General features: G+C 37.0%; 2 protein-coding genes across 8 annotated transcripts in view; both read right to left on the bottom strand.

Annotated features, from left to right (window-relative positions):
• Positions 1 to 26,487, bottom strand: part of Bbx (BBX high mobility group box domain containing) — a 242,051-nt gene that overhangs the window by 148,252 nt on the left and 67,312 nt on the right. The window lies entirely within an intron of this gene.
• On the bottom strand, positions 10,294 to 14,166 carry LOC101824443 (40S ribosomal protein S26-like). The gene has a single exon (XM_040750722.1). It carries the CDS (start codon positions 12,347 to 12,349, stop codon positions 12,002 to 12,004), a length of 348 nt encoding a protein of 115 aa, XP_040606656.1. The 5' UTR covers positions 12,350 to 14,166; the 3' UTR covers positions 10,294 to 12,001.

The raw sequence follows: 26,487 nt of genomic DNA, 5'->3' as shown, positions 1-26,487 counted from the left end.
AGCAGTCTCCTGTACCAATTCATTCAAGGGTACTTCCCACTTTCTCTTCTAACGGATTCAATGTGGCTGGATTTATGTTGAGTTCTTTAATCTATTTGGACTGAAGTTTTGTGCATGGTGCAATCTTCTACATGACCGCATCCAGTTATTCCAGCACCATTTGCTGAAGATGCTGTCTTTTTTCCATTGTATAACTTGATCTTCTTTGTCAAAAATAAGGTGTTTGTAGGTGTATGGGTTAATATCAGGGGTTTCAATTCGATTCCATTGGTCTACCTGTATACTTTTGTGCCAATACCAAGCTGTTTTCAGGACTATGGCTCCATAATAGAGCTTGAAGTCAGGGATGGTGATGCCTCCAGAAAGAAATCAGAGAAACACCATCCTTTACAATAGCCACAAACAACATAAAATACCTTGGGGTAACGTTAACCAAACAAGTGAAAGACCTGTATAGTAAGAACGTTTGAGTCTTTAAAGAAAGAAATTAAAGAAGATACCAGAAAATGGAATGATCTCCCATGCTCTTGGATAAGTAGGGTCAACATAGTAAAAATGGCAATCTTGCAAAAAGCAATCTACAGATTCAATGCAATCCCCATCAAAATATCAACACAATTCTTCCCAGACCTTGAAAGAGCAATACTCAGCTTTATATGGAAAAACAGAAAACCCAGGAGAGCCAAAACAACCCTGTACAATAAGGAAATCTATATATTTTTTTAAATCTATAGCTAGGAAAATAGATCAGCATGTAAAAGCACCAAGCCAGAAGTCCTCGGTTCCATCCATAGGACCCACATGGTTAAAGGAGAGAACAGAGTCACACAAATCATCCTCTGACCAACAAACACATGGAGGGACCACACACACAGCCCTCATATGAGCAAACACAATGGTGATTTGAATGTACCTTTAGTCCAAAGCCTAAGCAGAATTTTGCTTGAACAACCAAGTATCTACCTGTGTTTTCTGGGTCCTACTCAGGCTTCCTTTCATTCTGTTCAACCCCACAGAAGCTCAAAATTCTAATTCCCATGATCAGCTCCCATTGGCTCAATAGGCACCCCTTCCATTTTCAAAGCCTCTGCTCCCCACCTATGATTCTGCCTACCAGGGCTGCCCTAACCTAATACACCTTAACATAGATATGCTCTGAGAAATTAAATCACGGTGAATGAAAAAGCCATCTATTAAATATATATTATTCACTTCTTACAGGGCAAATTACAAACATTTTCTAAGGATAGCCTAAGCAATTGACGAAATATCCTTGAGTAAATGGTTTTTCTGGCACAGTTCAGCCCTTGGAGAACTGTGTTTTGAAAATCTTGTGATACTAGAAGAGGTGAGTTCCCACTGCTTACCATGAGACAGACCTCCAATTAGTGTTAATGTCCAGCATAGGCACATTAAAAAAAAAAAAAAAAAAAAAACCTTCTATGCCAAAATTGTGCTATGCACCCTGATGTCACTACTACTCTGTCAGTGCAGAAAGGACCCTAATGTAACTTTGTGTCCACTTACACAGAAGCATATTTATTACTCCATGAATGACTGCTTTTCTGATGTTTTCATCAATTCTCTGGATAATAGATTAAGCTAACCAACTCATTCTCATACATACCTCTAATTCAATCAAGCTCAATAAAAGTCATTCTAGACTGCAATTATTTGCTAAGGAACAATTACAGTCAATTGAAAAAATGGTTGGGCATGATACAATACATGATGCAAAAGTATCTCCATTTATATAGCTCAAGAACAAAAGAACAAAATTGTTACAAAAGAAACATTTTTTTCCATCAAAACTCCTGAAAAAAGAAAACTCATGTTTTTAACATCTAAAAAAGGGACAAATTACTTCCAATGATGCCTATGATTTGAAAGAGACAAAAACTCTTATCTAAGAGTCAATATAATCTCTAAAAGCCCAAAAAAGCCCACTCTACTGTATGAGCTCTAGTGCCTACTGGTCACTAACTCTGCTTAGCAACCTCCGTTTTGCAAATAATACATATTCCAATCTCTTTGCAACACAGATTTTCTTTAAAAAGATACTTGTTGTCTTAAAAGTTTTTACATGAATAAGACTTGTTTTCTTCAGTTTACACTTGTACATACATACTGCATATTTATAAAGTGAAATACAAACTCTAAACTCTGATTTCCATTTTATGAAGCGCATTCATGTTCATTTTTAACTCCTTGTTATTTTAACTGAAGTTTCCCCTGTCTATGTTTTTCCCTCCACTATTCTACATATTCTTCTACTTTCCTTAATCATGAAATCTGATGCACTTTTGAGAATGAGGCTGTGGTGTGCAGTTTTAACCAATTAATGGGATACCTCCAGTCACTGTGGTCTACCACAGACCAGAAATAGAAAAGGCATGGACTGATCTCTAGTTAAATCATTCACTGAAATAACATTTCTTCATATGTATCTCCAGGGTACATATATGTGTGTACATGTATGAGAGTGGTAACATTAAGTATGAATAAATAAACCCTTCAGTTAATATTACCTATCTGTCTTTTTATAGTTGAAGCCTAAACCGCAACTATTTCACAAACATTTTTGGTCAGGCACAAACCTTCAACTGACATTACAAATGTCAGCTATACTAAGAATGGAAATCTTTTAAAGGAACATGCAAATCTGATCTTGTCACCTTCCCATCACAAGCCTAGCATGTCCTCACAACCCAGACCTTTTCAATTAAGAAACACTAAATACAAAAATAAAGGCAAACAAATTCACTGTACATCTATCAGAAATTGTCTATTACTTCATTTAACAAAAAGTTTCCAGAAAATTAGTTAGCATTGGCAAAACACTACATTCACTGTATAATAGTGGCCTCCTGAAATCGTAAGAATATAAAGACTTGGACATCCCTTCCCTTTCAATACTTAGTAATGCACCAATTACAAAATTGTATTTTAAAAACTATCTTCTACATAATTAATTGTGAACAGAACAGCAATGCAAATTATTTAATCTTCCACTGTTTGAGAAGTTAATGACCTGTTACTACTACATGTTAGCATAAAGTGCATAACAATCACACTGATGATATAGCTGCTAAATTATGAACACAGAAAGCTAGGCAATAATATAGCAATATGTAGTAAATAACAACATGATGAGCAAGCAATTTTACTTCAAAATTAAAATGTCATCTAAGGAGATAGCTCAGTCAGTAAAATGCTTATTTTGTAGGCATAAGGATTTGAATTCAAGTCAAAGTCAGGATTTGAGGGAGAAGCATGTAATTCTAGTACCAGGGAGGCAAAGACAGTGGATTCCTATTACTTACTGATCAGCTAGCCTAGCCACCTTGGTGCATTCATACATGCAGGTGTACACATATGCAAACAAGTACACACATACACACACACTAGTTGATATACACACAGTAACTGCTATGTTATGCAGGAGTTGGATAAAAGTAGAATCTGAAATATGGTCAGATACACAGAGAGAGGGTGGAAGAGAGTGGTAGAGGCATAGGATGAGCAATGATGTTCTCATTGCTTCCAAGAAGTGTTAGAAGCCTTAAGAGGCAGATCAGGTTGCAGCAAAAGTCTCACATGAGAAATCAGAACCGGAAATATAGGCAAATGAGGAAACAATCTCTTCTTGTGCCCACAATCTCCTAAATAGCTGGGTATAGTCAGTAGCATAGAGCTGTGTTAAATCAAGTAATCTGAAGCATATCCTGCAAATGTGGGCCAGTTCCAAAGCCTCTCAGGTTCTTTATTCCTCATAAGAAAAACTGGCATACCATCCTTATACTCCCTTAAGAATTGAAACCCCAAAACTATATACAATGAACAAACATGAACAAGAGAAATGGAAAACAACTGTCAGTGAAAAGAGTTTACTATTCAGTGAGTCTCAATAAATGTTGTCTTGGTAATCTCATCATTAGAATTAATCCTAGGAGACAGAAAAACATCTAATAAAGTAACATTGTGAAAACACTGAGGTTTGCTTTGAATATTCTCAGAATCTGCATGCAGAATGAATTGCTACTCTCTCAAATAGTGTTTTGCTGTAGGTCTTACTTTTATTTCAGTGGGTTTAGCATATGTTTAATTCTGACTAGTCTAAGTAGCCACTTTTTACTCCTACCAATTTCAGTATACATTAACTTATTTGATAATATGAATATTTTATCATAATTATCATGTTCCATAAGATTATTGCTTCAAGGAACACCACAGAACTATGAATTTCTGCAGTACCTATAAGTAGATGTGGAAAATGACCAGGTATTAGTCTACTCAAATGGCTTGGCAGGAAGGCACTGAATGCCCCTTTTATGTGCCTATGAATTCTACAAACGTGCCTTTGACCTTCTGAGGGAGGGGAAATTACCATTTAAGGCAGATTAAGTTTCACTTCTAGGAAGAGTATAAAACCATGCTTACCAGCAGCTATGTCAGGAATACTGACAGGAACCACCAAGTATTTTACAAAAATTCATTAGCACAAAGCTAGGAGTAAATTGTTACTATAATCTCAACCAAATCATCCCACACAAACATTAAGGATTCACAGCTGCATCTTTAGCAAGGGTTCTAAAAGTGAATCCCAATGGTGAAACCTTAACCTCTTACCCAAGACCACCTCATCCTTTGATATTAGAAAGAGTTCCCATAGCTGTTTTCACTTGATCAATTTATTTTATGAAAGAAATTAGTCAAAAGTCACACAATAAAAAGGAAGTCAAGCAATCAGCAATTTATGTAATTTTAAATGGAAAATGCTATGTCCTAAAAAGTAAAGGGCATTGGTCTTTCTCAATTCCCTTTAATACTAAATTAAATTACACAGGTAATTTCAAAATACTAAGTTATAGTTTCAAATTGTGTGATCTTATTTAAGAAAATTACATGTTTTATTAAAAATCATATTGTTGACTAATATTGCACAGATTAAGATACACGGCACTTGGTACCACGCCTAGCCTTTCCCGTCACATCTACACCTGTGACCAAACAGGCGTGGTCAGTGCAACAGTTGACATAGAGAAATCAAGCTAGGATTGATTAGGAAACTTCTCTGCTGGTTAAATCACAGTGCCAAAAGGTACCAAGCAGGCTGCTTATAAAGAAAGACATCAATGGTCTCACCTGTGCTAGACCCTTCATACTGCAATATCAACTGGCGATATACCCACTGGTGCAATAATGGCATGACCATTATGGGAGTAACCAATCACTTTGTGATTGGATTTGAGCCTTGCTCCATGGAAAGGAATTTATGCTTGTTAATGTAAATCTGGACAAAGGCTCATGCTGGAGAGATCACAAGTCCTAGAGGAAAATTTACTACTGATGTCTTGCTAAACAATCATACTGCCAAATTGCTCCCTAAATGTTTATGTTTATATCCGTAGACTGGTGCTTCTCTCAACTTTGGTCAGATAACCACAATTTTAGTAGTCAGCAGTTAATGTAGAAACTTGTAACTGGTCTACATGCAAAGACTAAGTAACTGGTGAAATCTTGGCCCTAAATGAGACATCTTTATCAACTCACCACCCTACAAGGTTCAGAGAAAGAAAGAAAAAGAAAAGAAATAAATAAATGTACGGGTGAATCGATAAATAAATGAAAGAAATGGGGAATGAGGGAAGATTTTGAAATTCTGTCTTATAAACAAGACATGGTTATGGCACTCAGGAACTAACTCATAGTTGCTGCCGTTACCTTGTAAGACCTGAACAAGATCAAGATATCAACATTCCAGCATAAATGGAGGAGAAACCCACATGGCTGCACCCCTAGCAGAGTAGGTATGGGAAGCTTATGGCTGCTAGGGGAGAAAGACTTTTTTTTCCAGAGGTATGGCTGCTTATAAGAGGCTTATGCTCCAATGGATTGTCCCATACCATGTATATAAAGATAATACTAATTAGACTCTGGTTATTAAAAAGAAGATAACATGAAAACAGGAAGGGGACATATGAGGTGAGAATTCTAGAGGAAGAAGGGGACTGAGAGTGGATATGATGAAGATAGTTTGTATCAAAGAATAAGTTGAATATACTTATTTTCAAAAGAACAAAAACCCCTCTACTACACATAAAGAATTGTTGTCCCTGTTAGCTGTATCTGGCAGAAAGACGCTCATTCCTGTTATGTTTAACTACAGTAGTATTCCTGATATGAGCACAAGAGGGGTCTACTCCAAAACAAGCCATGGTGAATTTAAGATGCTACCTTCTGAAGCAATGTATTCGCAAGGCCATTATTATTGAGACAAATAATGTCACATAGTAGTTGGTTACTTCAAGTCAGAAAAATCTAAGAAACTTGTCCTCGGTACTCAAAGGAAGATAAACTGTAATTTTCATAGCTGAAGTCATGTACAGTCCAGGAGAAGAGCCATGGCTGCTTTATGGCCCGATGGAAACAATACTCAACTCCTCACAATATTCCCTACTGTGTATCGCTGCCCTTGTAGGGTTTAGTGGTGTTCCCTAACAGTCATACTCTGAATTCACAGAATCAAGGATGCCCGAGAGAGTAACCCTTGTTAGGTTTGATTATCCTTTGATGACCCAGCAACACAGGGTAGGTATAGCCCAGGTATAACTCAGGGCTCCTGACACATCCAACACCTCTGTCACATCACACTATACTTTCAGACACTATTGTTCATTAGTTTATTGCAAAGTTTGCCATCCACAGACCAGCAGGAGGCTACAGATCAGATCACTTAGAACATTATCCCCCTATTTAAAATCCTATTCTCCCCATGACCCGCCATAGCAGAAAGCAAGAAGAATCTAACTTTCTACTCATGGGGTTCAGAGAGTGTTTGTTGATACTAGTTGGGAGGGAGGGAGGGAGGGAGGGAGGGAGGGAGGGAGGGAGGGAGGGAGGGAGGGAGGGAGGGAGGGGGAGGGGGAGGGGGGAGGGAGGGAGGGACAGACAGAGACAGACAGACACAGAGACAGAGAGAGACACAGAGACAGACTCTCCCTTTGGTCACAGAAAGTATCTTTTTCTTTCATAATATGCTTATAAATATCTTGAAGTAAAAGTTGAGCTATTGATATTTAGACAGAGGGAGTATGAGAAACTGCTTCCTGTTCCATATAGCTGGATAATCTAAGACTACTATAAAAACAAAATTTGCTAAACAAGTGAACATCAACTACTGCATTCTAACAGTATAAAATAACTAGAGAATGACAAGCCAGTGCCATATAAACAGCAATTCCCCTTAAATGTACAGCCTCAGGAGAAAGACTCAGGAATACCAATTAAAATGATATCCTGTACTAAAACTAAGCCAACCTCTACAACAACCATCTATGCACGGTGGAAATGTTCTACCAGTTATTAATTCTCAAGGAAAAAGAAGCCACCCTCTGTATTAGATACCACTGCGCCTATGACAATCAATACTGAAACTAACATAAATCATTTAATTCAAATTAAGTTATCTTAAATTAACAAAGAAAATATTCAAAAAAACAAAGAAAATATTCTCCAAATATTTCTATAAGTTTACCCCTTGTCCCTAAATCTAATCTAGTGAGGCAAAGAATTCGGTGTTATAAAACCCCAGGGACCATCAGTTACAAGGGCTAAAATATAGTGAAAGTCTTGTGCTCAAGCAACCCTAGAGACAGTGGTTAATAACTCTCAATATTACTAACAAGTATTTTGAAATTTTAGCTTCTTATACCTTATAACATCAGGCATTATCACACCTTAGTTAAAAGGGAAATTCACTACAGTCGTCTTTTCTCAATAGGAGACTAGTCATCTGTAAAAGTGTATTTCCTATGCAGGCTTTCTGTCCTTGGTTACCATTCTATTCTGACACCAAGACCTAGACTACTCTTATAAAAAGAAAGCATCTCACTGGGGGCTTTCTTACTTTTTAGAGGGCTAGTCCAAGATCATCAGACAGGACTGACACTAAGCAGTAACAGAGAGCTTTACATACTGACACATAGGCTGCACGCAGAGAGAAAGAGAAACACTGGGCCTGGCTTGGTCTTTTGAAACCTTGAAGCTCACCCCACTTCCGATGAAATACCTCCTCCTAGAAAGCCACACCTAATCTTTCCAGAGAGTTCCACTAACTGGGGCTTAAGCATTCAAACATAGGAGCCTATGGGGGACGTTCTCATTCAAACTATCAATCACACCTTTCCCAAATCAAAATTAGCAGACTTTGTGTATTTCCTGCCTAGCATACATTCCTCCATTTTTTAGTTTAAAAAAATGTATTTCTTGAGAAAATACTTCATATACCCTGACAGTGCATCTCTTTTGGGGAAAAGAGTTCATGTATATTGAGTGGGGTGGATCTAATTCTATCCAAGATCCTAGGGTGGTAATATCACCCAGGCTTACACATCCAGTTTATTCTATCATCCTGAACGCTGCAGCTGGGTGGGGAACAGGTATAAAACCTGAACCCTGAGTCAGCTAACAAGTAACAGGCATGTTCTGTTGTATGATTATAGGAACACAAAATCAGAAAAAGGAACACCAAAGTACTGTACTACCTATATAACTTCTGAAAAGAAACAAGGGTTTTGATTTATTTATTCTATTTAAATCCCAATTTCAACAATTTTATTCAAAAAATTTTGGCAGACCATGATACTCAGTAAATCAAGATGTTTAGGTTTTAAATCTCTACCCATGATACAGCAAGTTCTTCAATTTATGTTGCCTATAAGAAAAAAATCTCAGGTTTTAACAGATACAATGAAAAATGGGCAAGTGTTCATTTGAGTTCTCAGGATTATTTCCAATAACTTGGAATTTGCTATGTAGGTGATGTACTTAATTGGAGAATGCCACACAGTATATTCTCCAGTCGAAGTGATGGCTGGATCAGTTTTTGAAGGAGGGGGAAGAAGAGGAAGAGGAGGAAGGAAAAGGAGAAAAGGAGAAGGAGAAGAAGAAGCAGTAGTTGAGAATACAATATTTTGCTTCCACACACACCTCTTGAAAAACAACCAATTTTTGAAGGATTAAAGTAAAATAAAATCAAAACAAAACTACTGTGAATATGGCCCTGGTTAAACTAAATAGGTCACAAAACAAAACAAAAAGTCATGAATATAGGAAAGAGCTAAGTAGCCATGGGGGTTGGCAGAAGAAGTAAGGAGACAAGAAAGGGTACAGGTGGAATGCTACCAGAATGCATTATATGTGTGTGAAGCTGTCAAAGACTAGCCCAATTATTAAAAACTATTCTGAAAAGCTTTTATCTCTTTCTGACTTAATATGATGACATTTGAGTCTGAACTTAGGACCCGTGTGAACTAGGCAAACTCTATACCACTGAACTATATATACAGTGCTCTTTTTCCTTTTTTAAAGATTAATTTATTTATTATGAATATAATGTTCTGCTGGCATGTATGCCTACACACCAGAAGAGGACACCAGATCTCATTATAGATGATTGTGAGCCACCATGTGGCTACTGGGAATTGAACTCAGCACTTCTGGAAGAGCAGCCAGTGCTCTTAACCTCTGAGCCATTTCTCCAAACTCCTCTTTTTACTTTTTTTAAGACAGAGATTTACTTTATTGAATTTAAGAAGGCAATTACAGTGCTTGAGTTAGTGTGTGTGTGTGTGTGTGTGTGTGTGTGTGTGTGTGTGTGTGGCGAACAAAGAGCTGGTTGTTGTAATAAATCACTAATGTATATTAGTACTTTGTTCATTAAATCCTTGTATTATCTTACATGACTCAAGCCCCTTTCATATATATTGAATATAATATTTGTGGTATGGTCTATGAGGGTTCACACATAACTAAAATCCCCGAACTTCAAGCCACTAAACTCTAGGGTGACACAGAATCCAAAGACATCACTCCCTGTTATCTAAAAAATGACAAAAGTATTCCTTTCTTAGATTGACAGTAAGAGGAATACAAAAAAAGGGAGTACCAATAAATGTAAATTCAGGCCCAGGATACATTTCTCAGCTTGGCTACATCAACAATACTTTTCTAGTATTCTGAAACTGCCACAATTTGTGACATATAGCAATAACCAAACTGGAGTGAAGAGTAACATATTGAATCCTAATTTTCATGTCTGGTTCATATATTTTAATGAATCTAGTCAGTATCAAAGGTATTACAACTTGAGAATCTTCTAAGTACACTACAAAACAAACTTCAACAAGGTCAAAATTCAAGTCTACTTGTTGAGAGTTAAATCTGCAACACAATTTGATACTATTGCTAAAAAAATAAGTATTTTAATGAACTAAGTTCTCTTTATCTCATACTCCACTCCCATTACCCTCCATCCATCCAAAGCAACCACTCAATTACAATTATTAAGTTCTTTGTTATGTGTGTTAATTTTACAAAACTGAGCATGGTACATGATACGCCAGCAGTGAAGATGATAAATGCTGTTAACAGGAAAACTCTAGGTTTCTCTGTTGAAGTTCCAGAATGAAAATTCAAAGTAGACTAACAGACATTTCATCTGAATTAGAAATCTTCAACTGTGGTGTAGGCAGAATATAAACAAATCTACTGATTTATAAGTAAACATTGATATTTTATCTCTGTAACACTGAAAAGTAACACATACAATCTAAGCTTAGTAGTGCCAAGTGGGATGAATAAGCATCCAAAAGAAGAGGATGGGTTGGCCTACCATAACAGAAGGTACATGTCAAATAACAAGAATCAGCTTTGTACTTCCAAATGAGCTGGATTTAGCAAAGATACACTGTCCAGCAAGAAGAAACAAAAGCTCACTATACCCAGTGCTGGAGATGTCAGATGAGGAAGAACTCCTCCTGATCAGATCACTGGTAAATAATGGGAAGCACCTGGGTTCAGAGGTTTGAAGGAAATGTGTTGTATATGTATCTCTTTGGAGTCTGAGAGAATGGCATCATACATAATTTTGTACAGTGATTTCAGACCTTAAGACTAAACTTAATTAGCACATGTCTGTAGCAGGCAGTTTGGGGTACTCAGTATTAGGACTTAAGAACTATCAAGCCTGTCCAAAAGGTAAAGTGAGTTCACCTTGGATATTTCTCTATCAGTGGAGATGTGTAAGCAGAAATATAATAAGCTATTATTACATGAGAACTCACACAGGGACCTGAGGCCTCAACTCTGTGATCCAAAGATTTCAAAATTACACAATTTTCAAAAATCAAAAGAACTAGAAGCCTTGATACCTTTAACCAATTATACCTACTAGCAATAATGCCTAAGGACTCCCTATCTACTCAGAGTACAGAAAAATTTCAAAGGAAGATCCGAGTTACTTACACTCTATATCACAATTACTATCAGTATTAGTCAAATTGTTGAAGGAACTGGAAATTGACCATATGCCAGTCTTGACAGAATAGAACTTTTCATATATAAGACTTCGTATTAATATAATTCAGTCATCATAGGCTCACGTTCATTGTTGTGACAAACTAAAACAGGATTAACACAAGAGATTCAAATAGTACTATTAACTATTTTTATTAAACTGCCCTTTGGAAATCAAGGTACATTATGGACAATGAACTCTACCAAAGAGTATTACACAGAAGGCTAGAAAACAGCTCAGCAGTTAAAGAGTACTTGTTCTTTAAGATGACCCAGGTGAGCCACCTGGTGGCTCACATGGTGGCTCACTATCCAGAACTCTAGCTTCAGGGATCTTACTTCCTCTTCTGATCTCTGCAGGAACCAGGTATGCACATGGTATAAATACATAAATTGATACATATAAGGTAATGTAAAAATTATTATAGTAATGATATAAACCTCCCTCCTCCTTTTACATATTAAGAACACAGAGCTACCAGTTGATATAAACTTTTCAGTTTACAAATAAGAGGAAAACCTCTCTGGAGTACAAATTAAATGGGTACATTATTCACACAGGCTTTTCTTTTTTTTTTTTTTTCTTTTTTTACATAAAGTAATGTTATTTTTCCAAGGTGTTTGTCTTCACGAAGCCATCTCTTTACATGGGCTTTGGTGGAGGTCGTGGTGCAGCACCAGTGGGTCTAAACCGTGGTGGGGGTGTCCGGTCCTTCCGGGCTTCACGAGATCGATTCCTGACTACTTTGCTGTGACTGGCACAGCTCACACAGTAATGCAGCTTGACATAGAGCTTGGGAAGCACATAAGCCTCGAAGACACTCGCTTCGGATATGTCCCTGACAGCAGCGGCCTCCACTATGTTCCGAATGACGAACTTCTTAATGGCCTTGTCCTTGGGCACGCACCGGGCACAGTTCGTGCAGCGAATGGGCTGCAGGTGGCCGCGGCCCTTTTTGGCGCGCCCGTTGTTTCGTCTTTTTTTGGTCATCTTGGAGCCAAGACCCGAAAGACCACACAGGCTTTTCTATGTGCATAAGTGGTTTTTGTATTTTTTAACTACTATTTATTAATGTCCCCAAAGGACAAGAAACTAATTATAAGACAGCAAAGGATTTGTCATTTACATTTGATAAAGGATTTAATTTCTAATTTGTACCTTACAGACACTGGTTCACATTCTCATTTCATTGTCTCTTAAAATTTGTCTTCAAGTATTTTTAGTTTAACTTTCAAGGTATAGAATGCACCCCAGAACTGAAGATCATGAGGTTAGGATCTTGGTAGGATTAACGTGCGTTATAATTGCCCTCCTGAGAGATTTTTTTCCACAGGGAGTATTTCCTTTCAGTTAAAATTCTACAATGAAGATAACTAAATATCCCATGTCCCAATGACACAGATTATTGCCTGGTGTATTAATGAGTATTATAAATGAAAGGTAGAAAATGGCTCTGAGGCTGTCCAACTTATTTAACAGTGGCTTTTAAAAAAAAACAATCACTCATTCCACAACACTTCCCGGCAGGTAAACACTCGGCACTAAGAAGTGACTGCCAGCTGCAGTGATTCATTGTGGGGTTCACTTCTGACTTTATAACACTGCTTTGCTATTAACTCTTTTTTAAAAAGCAAGCATTTATATATTCATATTCACATCTCCAGTGTCGTTTTTAAATGATAAAGCATACAGGTGTCTGCTTCCTCCTCATTAACAATTAATTTGCACTTCGGTTTCCATCTGTGAATAGGAAGTGCTAAAGGACAAAGCTACTCAAGAACTGGGGACCTTCAGCTGAATCCCCCAAAACTTGCACCCTGGCCTCTGCAAGTTCAGTAGAAAGAAACCTAAATCTGAGGGGGGATGCTTAGATGCTTTGGAAATTTCAGGCTTTCAGAGCTCAGTTCAACAAACATTTAAAAAGTAAACACTTCACAATTATAACAAAATCAAAACACTTCTTACAAGTGGCAAAGATCAAGGAAGTAAAAGTACTCTAGGAACAGGATATAGTTTCCATATAGAATTTTTCTATATGATAAAGATATGCTACTTTTAGGCTCTACCACGTTTGGGCTTCTAATTCTTCATCTTTATCAGTTCCTATTCTACTTGAATAAAGGAAATGTTCTGAACACTAGTTTTCAGATCAAAACAGCAGGAACTATATATATATATATAGACCAAAGAAATTGTACCACTAATGTATTTTAAATTTTTTCATGTATTTGTTTGTGGGGAGAAGGATGGCGCGTGTGTGCAGGTGAGGACAACTCGGCCAGAGTCTGTCTCCTTTGGTTCAGTACTATGGATAGTACCCAGGTCCTTAAGCTTGGCAGCAAACATCTTTACCTGCTGAACCATCTCATCAGCTCACATTTTAAGTATTTTCACACAATAAAAATCAGTAGATGCTACTTTTATACCTGGCTTTGAATTTAGGATTCTCCTACTTTTCTCAGTTTCCACAGTAGCTAAGAGTGCATGTTGCAGGTTATTTGAATAAATTGTGTACAGATATGGCACTGTGATTAGTTTAATAGAAAGATCAATGGCCAATAATAGCTAGGCAGGATTTTCAGGACAGAAAATGCTGGGAAGAAGGTAGAGATATCATGAGACACAGAGTGAGCAGTATGAGCACTGTGCAGGGAGATGAGTCAATAAGGCCACAAGGTAGAAACTAAATGAATAAAAACAGGTTAATTTAAGTTATAAGAGCTAGCTAGAAGTTATCAGCATGCTTTGATAATTAATAAGAAGTCTGTGCGATGATTTGGGAACTTGCTGGCTTGCAGGTCAGAAAAGGTCTGACTACAAGTACAAGTTAAGCATTGGCAAATGCAACATCTTAATCTTGGCTTTAGTTAATTTTAAAATGTTCCCTACTTTTTATTATTAAACCACTGAGATTGTTAGAGCTCATTAAACTAGGTGAAAAGAATCACCTCATTGAAAAGGTAGTTACTCTTAAAAATTGTACAGGATACATAAATATGAGACATGAGAAATAACAATTTCAATTTCACCTGTTAACTTCTTTCTCTACTAAGAAGTTTTAAAAGATCAGTTCTATATTTTGGCATCAGACAAAAAAAATGACTTAATTGGGTAATATGCCTAATTTGCATTCCAATAAAAAAAAAACCAAGCACTTGTAAAACATACATGATCTGTAGGTTGCATTAATTTTCATTTATAATCCATTGATTCAGTGATTCAACTCACTACCAATTTTAGTCAAAATGTAGACTACATTATATCTTTCTATTCTAGTAAAAAGTGCAAAGTGCTACATTAAGCTTTTTTTCATGAATTTTTTTAACTATGGAGCCCCCCAGTGGCCAAAAATAGATAGATAGATAGATAGATAGATAGATAGATAGATAGATAGATAGATAGATAGATAGTGAATCATGATAGAGTCTGGCATACCATCTTGTTACACACTAGTTTTGTTGCTATGTGAAAAGAAAAGCATCTTAGTTAATTTTGTTAATAAACCAGTTGAAAAGTCAGACTCTAAATGCAGTAATGTGATTGGCATTTCCAGTGCTGTAATATTTTTGTTATCACTATGAGAAAAAATATGTCACTAAAAATATTCAATATTAAGATGAGTATTTTGTTTTAAAAGGAAAAATATTTTCAGATATTAAGAATAGAACAAGGCATTAAATAAGAAAATTGTGAGGAGGGGTTACAACAAATTAAAAATGAATAATATTTCTGTTATACATTATTTCCTAAATAATGGAATGAGTTATCTTCAAATAAGCTATATTTATATCACTATCATAGCAATGTACTGCTACAGTTAGCATCTGGAATGACCTCAGAAGGTTCATGTGTTAATAGTTTGGTACTTAGCCTGGGGCTGCTGGGAGGTGGTGAAACTTTAAGAGGCAGTGCCCAGGAAGAGATTTTCAGGTCTTGAGGCCATGCCTTGAAAGACTATGATTGTCTCCTCTTGCATCCGAGTGCCAAACGATGAGTGGTTCTGCTCTACCACAGACTCCTGCCAAGATGCACTATCACAGGCCCAAAGTAACAGGGCTCATCAATCATGGAGGCAAACTCTGAGACCATGCGACAAAACAAAGCTTTCCTCTTCAGAAGTTTAGCATCTTGGGTAATCGGTGACAGAAAGCTGACTAACATAGGCTCCTACAAACCAGATACATAAATGAACTACCATAAAATAATCCCCCAGCCCCACTCAAGCTTCCACATAAAGGCTGACATCTGAACTGGCAGAATCACTCAGTGAAGCTACTCTCAAATTCTTGACTCACAACAAACTGTGAGGTAATATATGTGCATTAAGGTGTATAGCTTTAGCATATACCTTATCTATGATGCTATGTCCTCAGTGGCTGTTTGAAAACAAAACATCACTGAACTCTCTATATGATATATATTAAATGACAGTTTGATTCATAAATTAAGTGGCCCTGACAACAATAGTAAAAACATAGCAATTAGAACAAAGCACACCTCATACCAGTTCTTCTAAATGTTTACTGTACTTTCACCTGCCACCTTACAAGAATGTTTCTTAAACTTCATTAAATATCTTTATAATTTAAGTTCCTAAACTTGACATGCTTGGCAATTTTTACATGCTTAACAAAATGCAAAAATATTATTGATTAGATATCTGAGCCTATTTTACAATAATCGTGTCTCTACCTATTTCTGAAGCCTTTAATATGACCAAAAATAACTTATAAGCAAAAAAAATAATCTGCTTTTCTCATAACCTGTTTTAGGAACTCAAGAAGTTGAGCTGATGAACACAAATAAAATTCAACTTAACTCACCTAAATGTACTGCTCTCCATGGTTGATAACAAGGACTCTGGTGAAGCAGAAGCTACTCTAGATGCTGTTTCAGCCATTATTGCTACAAGAGCAGGTTCTATAGCCCCACTTGCAGATGCAGAAGTAAAGGGATTTTTTTTCAAGGTCAGAACAGTAACAGCAGAACCAAAAGTGGATTCAAGCAATCTGGCTTCTGAGTCCTATGGATGCTCCATAATCTGTTTCATTGAGTACGACATGCAGCCAAATTCCACACTTTTGAAATTGGTATGCTTGCATTTTATGGGAAGTTTTCGTTTCATTTATGAGATTGGGTCTCACTATATAAACCAGACTAGCCTGAACTCACTTTGTAGTCAAAGCAGGCACCGAACTTATGGCAATCTTTCTGCTTCAGTCTTTGGAGTTTTAATATTACAAATACACACCATCAAGCTTAGCTTACTTTTGGGATTTAAACCCCAGCTCTACTATTTCCATCTGCATGGTTTACTGCTCAAAAATCCCTTTTTCTCACTTGTAAAACAGGATCAAAATTATTTTACACTTTTATGGATATTAAATGAAGATGAGTAAGAATCACACTGTACAGTCTCCAACCTATAAGCAGTACTTAATTATGCAGTATCATTTTTCACAAAGGCAGGGTCAAACTTTCTGCCTTGTTTTCACAGCCCCTTCCAAACACTGCACCTAATTTCATATCCATAGCCTTCACTTAATGGGGTTTCCAAACTGTGCGACCTTCAAACTGCACAAAAGCTGGGCCTCTTTCTGTTCTTCCTTTCTGGTAATGTAGCACAATGCAATTATATTAATTTCATATGACACCTATACTTGTTCATAGAGCTACACAATCAACGTTACTAACAACTAACCTAAACTAGAAAAGTTTTCACAGCCTAAAGTTTTAAAAAGACAGAAACAACTTCCTGGAATATTTAGGAATAAAAGCATTTATAAGGAGTACATTGCTTTAGCTGATTGACCAGAGTGCATTTGGCCCATTGACCTCAAGGCTAGTGGAATTGAGTGAACTGCTCTAGTGCTGAAAATGACTTACAAAGGTGTAATCCTACCAAATATCTTTCTTTTTCCACTGTGCATTCAAAACCAAGACCAAAATAGCACATAGAGAGAAAAATCAAAGAACACCATGTCACTCACTGCCTGTCATCAGGCAGTAACTCAGGTCTTCAGCAGAAAGATAACTAAATTACCAGAGGAGACTCTCTGTCTTTCAAAGATCCACTGAAATGTTAATAATTCCACCTGGGATTCTAAGCTGTGTTCTCCATAATCTATCTACAAAATTGATTTTATTTTTTCTGCTCTGTCTTCGTGTGTGTGTGTGTGTGTGTGTGTGTGTGTGTGTGTGTGTGTGTGTGTGTGTGTGGTGTTTTCACTAAATACAATAAACTGCTAGATAATACACCTGTACTACTGAGAGAGGAGAATTCTGAGTTTAAGGCCAAGTTAGACTACCCAGTGACTTTAAGGTTGCTCTGGACTACATAGTGATTCCCATTATCAACATGCACATGCGTACTGACCTGATACTTCTTTCTGAACCCAAGAAACACATTGATGAGTTCTCTGGTTTTCCTTTTACTTCTTGTATTCTTTCTTGAAACTGAAGGAGCGGACCATCCAAAAATGCCAACAGAGCAAAGGCCCGAAGGCCCAATAAAACTAGCTTTTCCTAGCCAAAGGATCAACAGAGGGGCAGCATAGCAACCCAGAAAACTAAATAATAATTGCTGTAGGAAAGCCAAACATTTCACAGGAAAAGAAAAAAATCTGTAGCCCCATATTTACTATTGCCAGATAAAATCAAATACACAACACTTAGGTTTACACCCTTGACTGACTTTAAGGTAAGCCACAACCCACAAACTGAGGCGATGCAGAGGGAGGATATATAAAAATTAGGGATTTGAGTCCCATCATTCACACATATAGTGAGGGTAGATCATTAAAGGACAAAGAACACCTAGCCACCTGCCTAGCAGTAATGCCTCCCTCTCTGTGTCACTGAGTCACAGGCAGCCTAGTGGGCAATCAAAATGTTGGCCACTGCTTTGCTGTAATAAGGCAACTCTCCATTTCCCACCCTAGTCCATTGTATCAATGGAAGCCAGGTAGAGAGCAAAGGTAAAGCCCCTCTATCCTTTCTGGCGAAGATGTAATCAATTAACCTAGGAGGAGGTGGGAATTCTTCCCTTGCACAGCAGTAACCAGGCCCCCGTCTATTCCAGGTATCAATGGAGGATGAATGGGAGTGAAGCTGTCTCATCATGCAGTAACGAGATGGTGTCAACTCTTCTTGCAGCTAGATCAGTGTCAGAGATTACAGAAAGGATTTCAGTGAGAGCCACAGCATTGAAACACAACATCAAAGTATCCAGGTTTCAACCATGTCACCTATATCAAAACCAAGAGCTCCTCCACTTAAATAATATACACATGTGAAAGTCAAGATTGAGAGACAGGTTAGGATTAAATATAAAATGCTTCAGTGAGCAACTGTGAACTTGATTGAAACAAATGAATAATATCTCAGCAAAGAAACACCAAATGAAAATTCTGGAACTGAACAGCACAGTAAGTTAACTTAACAAACACATTTGGCAATTGCATACAGGACTCAGGGGAAAGAATAATAGAATAAAAGTTACCCAATCTGAACATAAAATAAAAGACTATTTTTAAAAATCTAAACAAGGCTTCAGGGGAACTGTGGAACAATAATAAATAGATCTAAAATTGATAAAGGAGGGAAGAAGTAAGAAAGACTGTAAGATAATGACAAAAAAATGTCCACATTTGGCTACATCCCCTCCCTCTCCACACACACAAACACGGAATTAGAGTCTAACTTCTGAAAATCAATCATCTCTCCTTCCTTTCAAATACTAAAAGCATCAAGGGAACAAAGTCAATCACCATGGGAGTAACAGTTCACAGGACAACAGATTTCTCATCAAAACTCACATAGGACAGATGCTGTGCATCTTTTAAGTACTGTAAAAAAAAAAAAAAAAAAGACAAACCTAGGATCCTATACACAGCAAAAGTATCCTTTAGGGTGACAAAATAATGGCAGCCTCAGACAAAAAAGGAATTCAGAAAAAAAAGTTAAGCAGCAGACCTACCCTAAAAGGGTAACTAAAGAAATTCAGTAAACAGAAAGAACACTGAAATATGAAAAAGAAAAACCTTGAAATGTGATAGCAAAAACATAGACAAATACTATAGGCCTTCCTTCTTCTTTGGGGTTTTCTAAATTATGATAAAATCTTAAGACTGTCTAATGTGTTTCTAAATGTATATGGGAAAATATTTAAAACAACATTACAGGGGCCTAAGAAAGGGCTCAGTAGTTAAGAACACTGGATGCTCTTTGAGAAGACCTGGGTTCCATTCCCAGTACCCATACAGTGACTCACAAGCAATTCTAACTCCAGTCCCAGAGGATTCAATGCCCTCTTCTTGCCTCAAGAGGTACTGCATTCATCTGGTGCATAGACAAACATGCAAGCAAAACACTCATACAATAGAATAAAGTTTAAAATATTAGAATTGCAAAAGGAAAGTAAATACAATAATTAAAATTGATTCATAGGTATTAAAAATGCTGTGTGACTGTATGATCTATTGGAAACTTATTTTAAAAATACAATGACAGGTAGATTAAAAGTAAATGAAAAGAAATATGTTATATAAAGATTGCTCAAAATATAATAAGAGCACTATTTTAATCAGATAACATAAATTTCAGAACAAAAGCAGTTATAAGAGACAGGGACATTATACACGACAAATATCGTATTTTCACAAATATGCTAACCCTAAACATGTGGGATGTAAGAATGTACAGAACTCAAAGGATTTACAGGCAAACGTACAAGAAAAAACAGTGAAAAATAGTGTCTCAGCAAACAACGATTCAGTGATCTCATCAACAGTACTTCAGTGACCTTTATAGACTACTTAATTGACCCAACAGCAGCAAATATACGTTACTTTTCAAATGTCCAAGGAACATATACCAAGACAGTCTTCAAATTGATGAAAAACTTTACAGTAGTTCTAATAAAAAAAAATCCCAGTAAAATTTTTGTAGAGGCAGTAAATACCACAAAATTATTTCAAATTTGAAACAGAAAGCCAAAGAAACCGGAATAGCTAAAATAACAATTAAAATTAATAAAGGAAGAATCAACCTTCTTGATTTTAAGACACGTAACTATATCCAAAAAAAATGCATGATATCAGAAACATCTAGAACAATGGAATAACAGAGAACCCAAAACTAAACTCACAAGTATTCTCATCGTATTTCAATGGAGGAAGGACAGCTTTCCAAATAAATGACATTGGAGTAAGCAGACATCTATGGAAACAGACAGCCAGGAGCAAATTGTATTTCATTAATGACAAAAGCATGTACAAGAATGTTGGAAGCATCTTTATTCATGATGGTCCCATATTCAAAATACCCTGCATGATTAAGAAAATTGATAAACTATAATATCTCCAAAATAAAGAATACTAGGCAACAATAAGAAGGAACTACTGATACATACACAATTTATATGACTCTCCAGTCAGTCTTGAGACTATCCACCTACTATATAACTTTATTTCTAAAGTAGTCTTGAAATGACAAAATTATAGAAATGAACAGACATTGTTTGTGAGGAGTTGTAAAGAGGAGGAAAAGGAAAGTAGCTGTGTCTATAATATGGAAACAAAGGGGGTCTCTGGGGTACTGGAAATGTTCCTTGTCTTGACTGTCATATGACAAGTGCTCTGGCTATGGCACTGCAAGCCATGTGAAGTAAGTGAAAGCCAAGTGGCAAGCACAGGGAATATCTGCATTATTTCTTATAACTACATGTAAGTTTACAACTACCTCAATAAATAGGTCAAAATAAAACATAAAGCAAAACTAGTAAGAAGCAATGGTCAAAATGCCATCCTGTGCTGTGTCCTTAACAGTGTTTTGTGCTGGAGTTCCTCAGTCAGCCTTCATTATTCTATTTTCCTGCGTTGATCTGAGGGCTTCAGTTATCACATGAGGACGATTGTCAAATTTGTATTTCAAGCCCATTTCTCTCTTCCAAAGCCCAGACATATTTTACTTTTAAATGAGTACTTCAACCTACTTATCTCACAGACACTTCAATATTGGAATTTAAACATACCATGTTTTCCCCTTAAAGCCCCCAGATGTACTTCTCTTGGGGCTTTCCCTGTTTCTGTAGTTGTCACTTGCTATGACCTGAATGCTTGCATCCATCTAAAATTTTTGTGTTGAAAACATCCTTGAGGTTAGAGGTTTTAGGACAGGAGTCATTGTGAGAAGTCAGGAGAGTAGAGAGTTCATATATGGATTAGTGCCTTCACTTTTTAAAAGAAACCAAAGAGCTACCTTGCTCTTGCCACTATGTAAGTACAGAATAAGAAAGTGTAATCCATGAGTCAGGAGATGGGCCCTTACTAGACTATCTTACTTGCTTCAACTCCTGAAGAGTAAAAGATAAACTTCTGTTATTTATAAGTTATCCAATCTATGAAATTGTGTTACACCACTCTGAATGGGCTAAGATATCACTATACCATCCAACCCAACCAAAAATGATCATGCTAGTGTGTGGTTTATTCTGCCTTACTTACTATCACATATGCAACCATAGAACCTTAACCTATTCAAGTTCTTAAATACAGCCAGCCAGTTCACTTTTCACACCCCCGTGCCATCATCTCATTAAAACACTTGCAATTTCCCTGACTGATATCCTCCTGTGAAATATAACCTTTCTCTTGCTTAAAGCGTTTCAACATTGCCAACATGCTTATTATAAACCTTCCCACCACATACAAAATCCATAAATTCTGGTTTCTGTTTGCACCATGCCACTCTTCAGACTCACTTCTGAACTCTAGCCAGAATAATAATTCTGATTTCTTTAAGGCATTCTACTTTCTAGTTAAGACAGTTGCATTTCTTCCTACCACTCCCAGCCGAAAAGACCTAATATCTAATCATGAGAGCTCATTCATTGCCTCCTCTGAGACAGTTTCATGAGACCTCAACCTAAAATAGACCCTTGCTACATAATGAACAGGATACCCATACAACTACAAATACTAGCCAACCAAATGAAAACAACTTTAATTTAAAAATTCATAGAAGGTACTTTTGATACTTTTCATAGGTACAGTAAACCTCCATGTGCTATACTTTAGAATATAAGTCATACATTATTTGATTTGGCATCTTAGTCAGGTTAACTTAAGCCTGACTAATAGACACCTAACATCCACTTTCGCTGAAGCTTTCATAACATATAGTGTAATAATAATAATCCAGCCAAAGGTTTGGCCATTCATGAACTATGACTTTTATCTGTTATAAATACTTAGCAACTAGTACACTATTTTCTTACAGTTCCTAGTAGGCTTTAAGGGCAACATCATACATGTGTATGTGCAACTACTTATATGCATGTGCACATAAACAAATATATGAACATTTTTAGAGGTTTTTAAGTTTCCTGTGAACAGACAACTTTTTTACATTCTGTTGACCCTAAAGTTAGGTATCCAATGTGTGATACCCTCTACTCAGTCTCTTAATAATGTAAATGACAGGGGGAATGCTCAAGAAAATAAGTGAGACACTGCATAACATAAAACAATAATTGTTTGGAAGCTGTAGAAAATCGTTTATAAGTACTGTCTAAAGTTACTTAGACCAGTTAAGATTTAACTTGTTTTTTGATCTTGGCCTTTATTGTCACAGACACACGCTCTGAACCAGCCATATCTCCATCTCACAGGCTATTTTAGCTCTTTATTTAAATGTAGATACTTCATATTTAGTACTGTTCAAGTACTAGCTAATTCTACTAATAATCATACCTTCATCTATTTGTCACACATCTTTATGACTGTACAATTCTATATGGCCCTTATATACATGGTTCTTGGTTCTACAAGCATTGAATCTTCATTTACAGAAAATAAAAAGATCTAGTTAAAACACAGGTATGAAAAATAATGAAGTATTCATACACATGCATTTCAAGATATATGACAAGAGGACAAGCCATGTAAAAGTAAACTTATATTAGGCAAGCAACACAAGCTATGCTACCAAGTAGAAAATGAAGATGTAGAACTACTGGAGCAGAGGGACAAAAGATGCTGGAAAACACAACTCTACTCAGAATAGTCTACCTTTAGACTAATGAAACCACAAGCTTCCAAACAGTGAAGACTCGCACAGAATCAGACCTGATTAATCAAAACATTGAAAGAATAGCCTGGTCTGCCTAGCTATTATTAAGAAAGCTATTCTGTTTCTATAACTGCTACTGAAGACATTTCTGAAGTATTAAAGTATCCTTTCTTTCCCCATACGTACAATTTAGTGAGGGTAATTAAATCTGTCACTGCTGATGATAGATCTCATCAGAGAGTAGAGGACAGTGTTCCTGTGGGACCATCAAGTTTCACTGGACCCTAAGAAGATGTGGGCATCCTGGTGATATGTAAACAGATGGGCTCAAGGCTACTCAGACTCTGGAAACTCTTTTCTTCTTTATTACACTGTTTAAAGTCAGTATTTTTTAAAGCAGGAGGGGAAAAGGAGCTTATTTTCCTATAAGTCAAGAGAAGGAAAAATAAACCTGATTATCTTACTGTATCACTGAGGCTTTTTTTAAAGTAATAGTAATTCTTGAAATATCTGTTCCATTTGCAACACTGTTAAAGCAATGAGTGCCCCAGGACAAAGCCTGGGACTAAGAAAGGTAAAATCCAATTCCTAGGTGAAGAAAGAAGGAATGGGGGAGAGGCAGGTGGAGCCAAGCAGTAACAAAGTATTTACTAAATGTGTTAATGTACTGTGCAAAAAATACAGAGCTACAGCAAAACTTCCCCCTCCCTATGCCTCAGTTTCTTCTTCTGCCAATCTGGAGACTGGTCTTATATATCTCTGTCTTAATATATAGAAGCTCTCCATGCTGATTCACTCAGAGCAAGCTGATGTTACCCTCCTATCAACTCTGAGTATGTATAGATGCCTACAGGGGAGGCAGCAAAAAAAAGACTGCAAGGAAGGAGGAAATGAGGGGGAAAAAGAAGGGGAACAAGGAATAGGCAATAGTAGGGTTATCTAGATCTCCAAAGAAAAAAAGCCAAGATACCTAAATTTTTAAGAAAACTATTCTCTACAGTTAACTTAGGAACAATAATTACTTTATTCCTCTCTTTTTGGGGGGCAGAACAGTAAATGAATAGCAAATCCATGAATGGGCTATATGTTAATGTTGCAGGTTAAATATTATTATCCAGCAACAAGAAAGTGAAGAATTAATGTATAGAAGTTTTCTGCTTCCTTTCAGATTTCTCTGACATTCTACCGTGATAAGCTGCACTGGCACTTGAGCTGCAGACTAGGAACACTGCAGGGTACAGTAAACTATAAAAACAGAGACTAACAGTGTGACCTTACGTAAGTCACCTGCTCCTTGACAAAACATTTCCTTCTATTGCTGTCATTCATCGAGTGTGTTTTGACAGGGTCAATGAGATAGCTCATAGAATAAAGGTACCTGCTTCTAAGCCCAATGACCTGAGTTTGACTGAGGGATCAACATGATGGAAGAAGAGAACTAGCTCCCACAGGTTATCCTCTGACCTGTGAACAAGTATGGCAAGTGCACACACATACAAATAAATATAATATAAATTTATGTTATAATAAATGCATTTCCTGTTGATATTTCATGTTAAACCAGTAGTCCAGTAGAATGTTCTAGATAAATGAATCTAGGTTTAGGGAAACATTTGATGAAATACTGAATGTGGACATTATGATAGGCTGTTAAATTAAATGGATTCTTTACTATAAATTGCAAGTTTTGAGTAATGAATTGAAGGAAAACTGGAGAGATGGACTTAATTAACAAGATTAACTGTAGATACAAATGAATCCACAGATCACTTTAAAACTGTTGCTATATGTACAAGTGGCGGTGCATACTTGTAATCCCAGCAACATCTGGTAGGAGGGGAAGAGGAGAGAGAGAGAGAGAGAGAGAGAGAGAGAGAGAGAGAGAGAGAGAGAGAGAGAGAGAGAGAGAGAGAGAGGGAGGGAGGGAGGGAGGGAGGGAGGGAGGGAGGGAGGGAGGGAGGGAGGGAGGGAGGGAGGGAGGGAGGGAGGGAGGGAGGGAAGAGAGGGAGAGAGGGAGAGAGGGAGAGAGGGAGAGAGGGAGAGAGGGAGAGACAGAGAGAGAAATCTGGCACTGAGTTCAGCCATGTTATACATGGAGACGTGTAGAAAACTAACTGATACATTGGTTTTTGTCTTTTGTTTCATAGGTGTAAATCCTAGAACTAACTACAGTGGAAAAGAAAGCCTACAAGCATTGAGTAGGAGAGGCTTAATTTAAGTATAGTTCACATGAAAAGGAGCTAAGAGCCTTTAGCTGACTTCATGCAGTCAAAAGCACCAAGATCAACCATTAAAAGCCCATGTAGATGGTTCAGAACAAAGGGCTACAACACTGTCCTGTCTCTATCTTCTGCATCCTGTGCTAGACACCACACAGCCGGCCAAAAGGACAGTTGAGTGCAAGGCTATCCTATTTAAGAGTGAGTGATATTGACAAGCAAGGGCAATTCAATGAAGGGGAGCACCAAAATGGTGAAGGAATTCTAAAGACTGATGGAGCTAGAAATATTTAGCCTAAAAAAAAGGTTAAGTCGTGAGGAAGAAATATGGTTGAATATCTGATGGGCTGTGTGTGACAGAGTTCAAACTTAAGAGGACTCATGCCAAAGCAGATCTAGTGACTACACAGTATCCAAAAAGAATACAAAGCCAGATGTTTAGGTGGTGCAACTGTTAACAGCTCTGACTACATTAGAAATAGGAGAAAATTATTTTGAAACTATGAATACCTCAGCTCTACTTCAATCGATCAAATCAGAACCTCTGGAGGAACAACTGGGTAATGGTAGTAAAAACTGTCCTTGGTTTCTAAGATGCGGTTGTACATTAAATGACCATAGTAAACACAAGGTATCCACCTGTCAGTGTATTGTGTCAGAGAATTCCTTCCTTCTCAAGAAAATGAAATAGATTTACCTCCCATATCTTTTCTGATCTAGTATCATTTATTCATCTATCCATCCATCCATTCATTCACATGTTCCTTTATTCTTCTCTGGTGTTAGGAACTGAAACACAAGTTTTTACCACTGAGTAACACACCCTCCAGCCCTACA

This window comes from Mesocricetus auratus, unplaced genomic scaffold (genome assembly GCF_017639785.1).
Source record: "Mesocricetus auratus isolate SY011 unplaced genomic scaffold, BCM_Maur_2.0 Super-Scaffold_100008, whole genome shotgun sequence".
In the NCBI taxonomy this organism is placed as follows: domain Eukaryota; kingdom Metazoa; phylum Chordata; class Mammalia; order Rodentia; family Cricetidae; genus Mesocricetus; species Mesocricetus auratus.
The sequence above is the reverse complement of the archived record's forward strand: the minus strand, read 5'-3'. Positions and strand labels throughout refer to the sequence as shown.

What these genes read in the sequence shown, in the direction of transcription:
- LOC101824443 (XM_040750722.1), bottom strand. Translation starts at nt 12,349, where the DNA reads ATGACCAAAAAAAGACGAAACAACGGGCGCGCCAAAAAGGGCCGCGGC.